At 31.4% G+C, this 11,310-nt stretch overlaps 1 protein-coding gene across 1 annotated transcript; it reads right to left on the reverse strand.

Moving 5' to 3' along the window:
- Positions 1-9,357: 9,357 nt before the first annotated feature.
- On the reverse strand, positions 9,358-10,790 carry LOC131047288 (putative UPF0481 protein At3g02645). The gene is made up of 2 exons (XM_059208609.1): positions 10,611-10,790; positions 9,358-10,518 (listed from the first exon to the last, which is right to left on the reverse strand). The coding sequence occupies exons 1-2, from the start codon at positions 10,788-10,790 to the stop codon at positions 9,358-9,360; spliced, it is 1,341 nt and encodes a 446-aa protein (XP_059064592.1).
- Between the last annotated feature and the right edge of the window lie 520 nt (positions 10,791-11,310).

Genomic DNA, 11,310 nt, shown 5'->3' on the forward strand with positions numbered 1-11,310 from the left:
ATTGATATATATTTAACTGTAATATTTTACTTGTGAAATTTTGATGCTTTCTTTGGACACAAGTTTGTCTGCCATGAGGGACAAAGTGTTGTTGGTTACTTTTCCGAGTCGGTTAAACCATTTTTAGATGTTTATTAATTTGTTATAAAATAATGTTTTATTTTAATATATATTTAATAATTCAATTCAAATATTTGTTATTTAATATGAGATTGTGAATTTTATATTAACTAGGAAATAATCAATGATTTCATCAAGTTTAATTTCAATTATAATTATAATATAATTAATCAAATAATTTTTCCACAATCCATGATAGTTGTATAGTTTTGCTTCTGGTTTTGATTGTGTGTGATTTTTTTGCATCAACGTTTCGGATCACACTCTGTGATCCATCATCAAGATGAAAGAATGCTCAAGATTGATGGATCACACTATGTGATCCGAAACGTTGATGCAAAAAAAAAAACACACAATCAAAACTAGAAGCAAAACTATATAGCTATAATATAATTGTTGAAAATTTGGACATTTTTTCTATAGTATTGTTGTTAATATGTCATCATAAAATTTACACTCTTTCTTTTAACAAATATGTTCATCTTTATTATATAAAAGATAATGAATATTATAATTAGACCTTCTTGTGCTACAAATGAAGAATACAAGCTTCTCACCTCCTTCCTTTGATATGCCATTTGATCAATTGAATGATTTTGAACATTTTTCAAAGACATTGTAATAGAAATGCAAATGCTCATGTTTATTCCTTATGATCTTGGATGTTGTTGTAATGTTTAGAAACTTCCAAGTGAACAAATTATGGTAAATGACAATGTTATTTGATGATTTAAAATGAATTAAGATTATTGCTATTTATACAACACTCTAGTTTCACAATTCAAATATTTTTAATTTGAGTTTCTTTTCAAGGATTAATTAGAAATGAAGTACCTTGGGTCCATGGTTAAATAAAAAATTTAGAAATTTAGTGGTAAAAATCACATATATGATTTTGAACTTTAATAAGACCCTAAACTACAATTTTGAACCTATAAAAGGGACATCAAATATGAGGGGCACATCTATAGCATTAGGAAATAACCAGTCAAAAGTAGATATGATGTAAATTATATGAGAAATCTTAAAAAAGGAAATTTATATTTACATACTAAATTAGGTACTAAAGTTCAAATTTTAATTGATTTCAAAAGTAATAATGATTATTACTAAGGATGCATTTTTCATCTTTAAAAATTTAAAATCATATTATGTGTTGTATTTTAATTTTTTTGCATGGTTGAATAAAGATAATTTATTGGTCAACAAATAATTTTAGAATAGAATTTTATTTTTAATATTTACAATAAAGTAGATGAGAAAAGTTCACATCTCACACTTACTCTCTATCAATTAGCTAAATAATAAGTATGAAAATTAATCTAAATAAATCAGTTGGTCTAGTTAAAGCACTAAAATACATACTAAAATCAATAAAGAGTGAAATGCATACTTGTTCAATCGATGAGAAGTAGTATTCTATTGTAAAACATACACAATGTGAATATTTCAAGAATTTGACTTCAAACACATATAACTTAGCCTTAAGAGACTAACAAATGAATTCTTTTATTTTAGATTTTAAAGCTTCTTAAGTAGTCTGAATAACTACATTCACAGCCTTGAACATGATGTGTTTCTCAAAACATAATATTATGATCTAGGACCTAGCATTCTTATTTCTTATAAATTTATTCATTTATTTAATTTTTAAAATTTACAATTCTAAAATACCTATTGACTCCACCTTAATCACCAAGTGTTAGGCGAATCTAGATGGACTAAGAGATGATCAAAATCTATGACATCTAGGCTATCAATACATTCAAAATCTTGATCTTGATGTGTGTCCCTAAACCTAATATTTATGACCTTCGACCTAACATCCATATTCCTAAAAAATATATGCCTTTTATTTATTTTTAGACTAAGTGATGTTAATAAAGTTAATAACTTGAATTTCATCACCAAATGTTTGTTCAATCTATATATTCTACATAATGATTAAAATAAAACCTTTACATTATCTGCATTAATCAATTAACTAGATAATAAGCATCTTGATTAATCTAAATAAATGGGTTGATTATAGATGAAGCATTAAAATGTATACTAAAATCAACAAATAGTGAAATATGTTCTTATCCCATCCTTGAAAGGTATCAAATTTAACCAATAAAAAATTAAATAAATACATCCCATCTTTAAAGTATCATATTATGCCACCACTCCCTGGTTTACAATTCATAAACTAAAGTACAGCTCATGGCCAAGCATAATAAACAAAACACAAATGGCTCCATTAATTGACTAAAGTGGTCTGAGAATAAATCCAAAGACCGCAGCAATGCTAATAAATCGAGTAAAGTGGACGTATAGTTATTTAATAATTCCAAAATATTCGAAGTGTACTAAACTGGACAGATATCTGCTGATATATTTATTTAATCATTTAAACATATTCTTCGGGCGTTTCTCTTTTCATACAGTTGTGAGCAGCGTTCCACTTGAAACTGGGAGAGCAAACTAAGAATGCGTCGTTAATTCTTATTTTGTAGGCTTTTTAGTAAAGAATGTCACTCAATGATTTATCGTATGCTTCAATATAATCTAATGATTTAATAATTGTTCTATTGGATTTTTTTTATATATTTGTAATTGGACTAAAGTAAATTAGGGTTTTTTTACACAACATTCTATTATCCAAATTAACATGTTTGGTAATAAAAAAGTAATGTAATTATGAGGGAATTAGCTTGTTTTTTCTCTTTCTTTCTCTTTTTTTTTTTTTTTGGTATTTGGTAGGTAATAGGCCGAAGCCGCGGTATTTTGAATTATTATTATTATTATTATTATGTTTGATTAGATTGACCCTAGACCTTCCCCATTTTTATGGAAGGCCAAGAGTCATAGCTTAGAATTCATTTTAGATGTTCCTATTGGGAATTGAACTTGGGTCTCCACAATGAGAACCCAGTGTTTTAACTAGTTAAGCTCAACCACTTGGATGGAATTAACTTGTTCTTGTTATTAAATAAAATTTTAATGTTTTAAAATATTTTTATATTAAAATTTTGAAATATGTTAATTTTTGGACTTATACTTTATCCAAACAGATGAAAAGATGAATTAAGGATGAAGATCAATCATTAGAAATGTGTGTCGATGGAAAGTGTATTTGTAAATGAGCAAGCTAATCAAGTGTATTGAAAACAAAATGGTATATTTATAGATCAATCGACTTCTATTCACTTATAAAATATTTCCAAAAGATTCTATTTTGGAAATATTATGATACTATATTCTTTTGAATTAGGTTACAAAGCTCATTGTCTTGGTAGATCACATTATTTCTGCATAGTGAGACTACTTTATAAAATTATTGTGGAGTTGTTGGATTTTTTGTTATTGAATAGTCTTTGTAATTTTCAAGCTTTTTTTATGAAAGTAGTCTTAATTTTAGAAATCTAGTGTTGAAGTTGATTTTTTGTGACTTTTTTCTCAAGGGAGGGATTTGACTATAAAGATAGTTTTGGGTAAAATAGTTTCAACCAAATCTCTTTACTCAAAAATATTTTAGTTAAAACATTACATATAAATTCATCCTAATCAACTTTAAAATTAACTATATCCATTTAACAATTTCATGAAAAAATATTTCAATAAACATAAATTTTAAGTAATTTCACTCAAAATCTCTTTATTAATTATTGCTTTTTATATTTGGTTTCTATTACTTTAATATTAAACCCATGTTACAATTATTCTTTTCAAGTAATATATATCTTCTTTTTCTTATCACAACTATTTCAATGGATATGATGTTTGATTTTATGTACAATTAAAATAATTGAATTATATAAAAAAAAAATTACAAACTACTAACACTTTTAAATATTTTTATTATTTTTAAATTAAATTCGCTAAATTAAACTTCATAGAGCACATTGTCAAGCATATTTAAAAGATAGAAAATGTCTTAAACAATACACACAAGGCTCCATAACTTGACTAAAAGTAGAAGCATATAGTTATTTACAAATATCGATATTTAATATTTCAATATTATTCGACGGGACCTCATATTTACTGATATAGTTATTTATTAATTTGAAAGTAATCTTTAGGTTTTACTCTTTCTAGTATGTAAGCATATGTGTTACTTTAAACAATAGTCTACTTTATTTACTTATATCCTTGTTAGGGTTTGCATGTTCCAATGTGATTATAAGTTTTTCATGTAGAGATGATATTATATATTATTTACATGTGTTGATGAGGAGATATGCAATGCTACATGGTGTGATTGAAGGTAATGATCTCATCTTAATGTGCACATAATTTAAAAATTTGATAAAATTTTAGTTATCCACTTATCTATATTTATATATGCATTCAATGCAATACTTATTATAGTTCTTTGCAAGTCTTATGGTAAGTAACAGTAGGTCTATGAGTGGTAGGGATGATGTAGTGGTTCCAATAAGATCAATCAAGGTAGGTTTTAGGAAGTATTTTGTAGGAACATTTTAAGGATTATATTAACATAACTTATTTTGTAATTAAGAACTTAAAGTAAAGAATGCAGAGTCATAAACTAAATAATCTACATATTAAAATATTAGTAAAATATATTACATATAAAAAACACTTCCATTTTAGATTTATTTTAGTTTTTTAATAAAATTAGGATTATTTATCAATTTTTCTTATCAATCAATTATCATTTATTGAGCATAAATATAGATAGTGTTGTTTTGAAAAATAGCATTTATTATATTTGGTTTCTATATATGTTAAACAAAATAATGTATTAGATCTCACAATTATTATCATTACTCTATTTTTATTGAGAAACATTAAGTATAAAATTTTAATCAAGAAGTTAAAAAACAAAATTAATGTAATGAATTTTTTTATTTAAATGAAAATATTTACTTTATTCTCAATTTGAGTTTTAAACTTTGAATTTAAGATAAGTTCCAAACTATGTAGAATAAAACTTATCCACTATTGATTAACAAGGAAAATTATACAAATAAGATTATTTAAAGAATAATGACCAAACCAATTCAAATTATGATTAAATTTATTATATTAATATGGTAAAGGATATGAAAAAATAAAAATAAAAACATTTGAATAATAGATATACATGAATAAATAACTATACAAAATATTCACCATCATAGAGACCTAAGTTTGTATTAATCAACATTAAATGTTTATATTAGTAAAAAAAAATCGTAATACTCTCTTCTATAGCTTCTATATATAGAAAATTGCAAGTGGTAGTGAAAATTATGAGTAAAAATAATAAGTTATAGAAGAAATATAGCATTCCGCCATAATGTTCAATTACACAATTTTTTCAAATTTAACTATTGCATAAGAATTCATTATTTTTATTATAGCTACCAAATTGGTAAGATTCTCTTAACTATCGATTTGCACCTTTTCAATATTACCCCCTTTTTAACTCCTTATGAAATAATGTATCAAGTAGCTTAGATACTAATTAATTACCTAGCTTCACATAGGTATCTCATTTTTTCCACTACATGATATTTGGAGATCATATATTATTTATTGTGTAGACAAGTAAATATACTTTACATGACTTCAAATTTAAAAGGATATTGAAAATGTAATATTATCTTTATTTTACTTGATTTCTATTTTATAATTGCAAAAATGATAGTTTGCTTGCATATTATGTTGAGAGTGGTTATGTTATTAATAGTCATCTAAAAATGTTGTTTTGTCACTAGGCATTTTGCCTCATTTTTTATGCATGCCTTATCCTTTCTCATCTCTTACTTAGTGGAATGATGCTAGAGGTGTCGCCTTACAGTCTTCTCTATTGATGCCACTTCTAACTCGTCCACTATTTTAAAAACCCCTTCCTTAATGCATTTCCCTACTTTATTTCATGGTTGTTCTTCCCTAGCTCCATTTGTTTCTCGTGGTTTCTCTTTCTTGGTGGCCCTTGTTTTGGAGCCCCCTTATTTCTCTAATTCCTATTGCTCATGTGATCAATGTCCCTTGGGATCCTTTGGGTTCTCTCTCGAGTATGGAGCTTATTTCATTAATGGTGTTGAATTTTCTTTCCCTAGCTAGGTTCCCATCCTAAGTTCGACATCATGGCTTTCGGACATGACTTCCATTTTGGAGGGCTCCGCTAATACTATTACATTCACCTTTCAAGACTTGGTTTCCTCTTTGATAGTTGTGCATCACAAGAAAAAGGGTCATCTTCTTTTGACCTAGACATCTTGGTTTTTTCCTTTAAGACCACTTACTAGCCCCTATCTCAAATTTTAGTAGGTTGTTTGTTTGAGCAGTGATGTTTTGTTGTTGGATTACCTAAGGTAATCTAGCTATTTTTCAATTGGGTCTTGATGTACTATATTTGATCTATAATGAGTTGGGGCCCTTCCCCACTTAATTTAATTAAAAATAATAATTTATTTTATATGAAAGGGAGATGAGTGCTCATTACAAGGGAAGCATGTACTAATAACAACAATATCAAGTTGGGTAGTAGTGGAGATTGCTAAGGAGGTGTTTACATATGGCTACTTGTGGGCCACATGGTGGCAAGAAATAGTACAAGACTCCTTAAGGTTGTTTAAGACATAAATGATTTCAATGTAATATTACTATGAAAATACTCAACCCCATGTGATGATCAATTTAAAGGCAATATAACTATGAAAATACTATGATTGAGATTAAGTCCAATAATCTCGAGACATGAATATTAAGGTCATATTTCTCTAAAAATATCAAGATCTATACTAAAATTTTATTGAAAAATTCTAATTTCAATGAAGATAGGAATAAGGCCTTCGCAATGTTATAATACAAGAACCATATCACTAACTTTTCATGCATTTAGTTCATGGAAAGATAGATAGGCTTTCAAAATACAATATTAGTTCATGTTTGAGTACCAAGCATTTGTGTCTTCATACTCATAGTCTTGAATCCTTTATTTTCCATGCTCCCTCAACCTTGAATGTGGGTTTTATATGGTTCCCACAACCAGACAAAGCGGAAACCACAACAATAAAACCTGAAATTACAATATGGGAGATATGATTTTGAAAAGGCACCCAAAAAATTTTACATAAGATCTCACAAGGGTTTTTACAGACTGCCTCAACCCACAAAACAATTTGGGAAATTGGGTTTTTAAGGGGAACCCAAACCCATGTGTGAAGGATACCATGAAATAATTGGCATGCAACCTCAACTAGCAACATGAATAACAATAGTTGAAAATCTCCCTCACCCCTTAGCTCCGCCTCAATAGGAGAAAGACCCACCTCAATAAGACAATGAGGAAATCAATCCGATGGCCCAAAAATTCCACTCGCAACTAGTACAAGATGAACCACTCCCTCACACCTAATCTCCACCTCAATAGGATAAAGAGCCACCTCTATAGGACAATGAGGAGAGAAAACTGACTACCCATGCAATCCTCTCACAGTCCAACACACAAGCAACCACTCCACCTCTATAGGAGGGAAACACACCACAAAGAGAGAATCAAAAAAATAGGGTAGAGTGGAAGAAACCCATACCAAGGATGAGACAAGGAGAGAACCAAGGGTCTGCTCAGATCCATAGCCAAAGACTCCCACCAAAAAAGCCACACAGGACTAAGACCAAGAGAAGCCCTGTACTGAGCACCGAAAAGTGGCAGAAAGAACCCAATGCCTGCTAATGAGAGTAAGCGATATCAAGAAGAGGGAGGAAAAGGGGCAAAAGCCACAAGCTCCACCCTTAGCATCACCACCAAACTCAATAAAAACATCGACAACCCTTCCATTCCCAATCCAAGGAAAACCCACACCAACAACCACACAGAACAGAGAACCAACCACACGAGCACAAACTATGATCGGAGCAAAGAAGAGATCAATGAGACACACAACCTCCTCTCGGCACAACACAAAAGATACAACAAAACCATGGTCGAAGAATAGAACACTAAAAAACATTGTGAAACCCAGAGAGGGAACCAAAACTTGCGAACCCATGAAAGGCAGGGGCATCTAGACCACTCCCAACACAATACCTGCCACCCCTGCAATAAACCAGACCACCCCCAACACCAAAATACCTAGAATGACCATCCTTGTAACAATCCAAGCCTTGCCATCTCCATCATCTTCAGAATCAGCCTCCTCCTCCCTTGAGGAAACCCTAGAACCTCCACTCCCGCCTCTCCCACTTTCACTCATTTCATTAATATTATAATGTTATTTTAAATTCAAATTTAGAATATATTTATATGTTATTAATTATCCATTTAATCTTATATTATATTATTAAACGAAAATTCTCATAAGAAAGAATGGCATTTCATACAAATTTAGTTGTATAAGAAGATTTTTTTTGTTGGTACTATAGATTATAGATATATAGATTGAGTTAGCCTAATAGTGAGGAACATGTACTCTTGGGACTATAAAAGAATCTTTCTCTCTTTCTTCATTAATTTATCTTATATATAACTAAGGTGATTAGACCATATAAATCCAAAGTTGTAAATTACAATTTTTTTTAATTTTTTAATCTATTTTTAAGATTACTTTTACATAAATTAAAATAATATAAAATTAAAAATAAAACAATTTCTTTTTATAAAATAAAGATAAATTTAACTCTATAAATAGATTATATTATTATATTTTTAACAAATTAATAAATAAATAAAAATTCAATTTCACACACTTTACCTCCACTCAAAGTACAAACTAACCAATAACCAGTTAAATAAAATAACCCCTATCTAAAGTTAAAGTATCATGCCACAACAATTTAAAATTCATAAACAATGTAAAGCTCATAGTCAAGCATAATAAAAAGGTCGAAAATGGCTCCATAAATTGACTGAATAATTATTCAATAATTCTAAAATATTAGACATGTACTAAGGTAGACGGATATTTACTGATATATTATAATTTAGTAATTCAAATATATTCTTCTAGCCTTTCTTTTTCTAGGATATAAGCTTACCGTGTACTATAACGACGTTATTGAATTATTAATTTAATAATTCAAAACTATTCTCTTTGCTCATCAAAATCCCTATCGTAGAGCAGGTGAAAACACATGAACATTTCAATTTTAATTCATTTACAGAAAGCAACACATATAAAGCCCGTGCCAACACAGCACAAACATATCAATAGTAATAGCTTTTCTCCGTAACAAGATATTGCTCCTAAATATAGACTCTATTCACAGGGCATGATGTGTATGACAAGTCTTCCGCCATTACTCCTGAAACAAATTCGTGTCCTTCATCCAGCGTTTACAGTTATATATGGAGCAGAATGCTTCCAAACATGTGAGAAGCAACAGTATGATCGCAGCCAGTAAAGACAGACACGACCATGAACCAAATATGTATTTCTTCATGTATTCCACCACGGCCACGCTCCATGTCCGCTTATAATACCTATTCATGTCTTCAATAACTTTGTCTGAGCACTTATTTTTTGACAATTTCACACATTTCCCCATACCATTCCACAGACTCGCCACTTTCCCGTCGTTCTCCAGGTGATTGTAAATGATTCCTCTCTCTCTCAGCACTCGAACATCTTCGTCGGTGTCGATGATGTCGTTCATGAAATCGGCGTAGCGAATGAAGCTGAGGTCACTGGGCACCACCAAAGCTTCGAAAGCCACAAGATTTCTGATAATCACTTCTGTGTTTGAGTCCAACCTCATTTTGGGCAGATAAAGAGTGGCACTCGCCTGATGGAAGTGAATTGTGGTAAGGTCTCCATCAGTGGGAAGGAACTTCACTCCCGCAGCATACAAATCGGCAACACACGGAACGGCCAGCTCGTCTCGTGTAGGTGGAGTCTCCACAGAAGAGCTTCCTTCACCTTCCTTCTCTGCTTCGTTGGATCTAAAAAGAGAAGTTAAGGGCTCCTTAAACAGGCGCAACACTGGCAACTTGCTCAGAACAGACAGGAGGCGGAGGGGCAACTTTATCAGGAACTGGATTACCCTCTGTCTCAGCACACGCTTCCTGAATTCTCTAATGGGGCCAATGTCCAATGAACTAAAAGCCTTCCATAGATAGCTGTATTCTTGTGCCGCGCTTTTTCGGTCTAGCGAAGGCTTCTGTTCGTCCTCATCACCCTTTCCGATAAGATCACATTTCCACGGAGAAGTGAAAAGAAAGAAATAGAGCGCCTCCAGTATGTGAGACACCTCTCTGTTATACGCAGCCTTGGACCATCGGGCACGTTGAACAAAAATGGAGAAAATTCTATACAAGCAGTTCTTACCATATTGCAGAGCCTCTCTTCTGCCATGTCTTTTGAGCCCAGCTGGATCTCCAACAGTTTCTGCAACAGGAACAGCGGCACCTAATTTTCCAGCATCGTCACGTCTCTCATTATGGCGTCGTGGGTAGCGCTTCTGCCAAATGGATCTAAACATTTTGGCACCTGAATTCCTTCTGATGAATCTTGGCAAGTCCGCTTGCCCAAGAATTTTAAGCACTAGAGAACAAGACAGGCGTCCAATGCCATGAGCCATGCCAGCCCTTCGCCATTGTATTCGAGGTATTTGTTATAGCAGCTCCGAATTCGGCGCTCGTAGTTTCGTACCTCCTTGACGATGGACTCGAACCTGTGACCATCAATTCTTTTCTGGAATGCCCGAGTAGCAGCGAGCTTGTATCTCTCCATTTCATCCAGCTCGGATCTCCAATAGTGATTCAGCTCGGATCTCCAATGGTTTCTACCATAGAGGAAAGAAACCAGTAGAATTTTAGGCTTAGAGACCAATTACATTAGGGAGAGATAGGAATTTGATAGATCTAAACCTAATAGATTTGTATTCGGATAAAATTTTAGGGACTTGTGCCTTTTCTTTCCCTTGAGTTGAATTAAGTTGTTAAAGATGTTGATATTAGGGTAAAATTGTTGGAATTAAAGTAAAAATGGACAAATAAAGAGCTCCAATGATCAAAACAAGCCACAAACCTAGATTTGAGTAATGTAAGAGTAGTTAGACCTATTTCTAGAAGGAGCTCCTAATTTTTTTAGGATAGGGATGAGGCTCTCCTTAGTCCTCCACACTTTTCACACTCCAATGGGCGATTGATTTTTCATTTTAAACAAAGTTGATTCTAAAGATCGTAACCCTATGCCTTTTCTTCCACATAGTAGATAAAGGAAATAGGTTGGGAATAGGGTTTTCCTAAGT

This window comes from Cryptomeria japonica, chromosome 7, assembly GCF_030272615.1.
Source record: "Cryptomeria japonica chromosome 7, Sugi_1.0, whole genome shotgun sequence".
In the NCBI taxonomy this organism is placed as follows: Eukaryota; Viridiplantae; Streptophyta; class Pinopsida; order Cupressales; family Cupressaceae; genus Cryptomeria; species Cryptomeria japonica.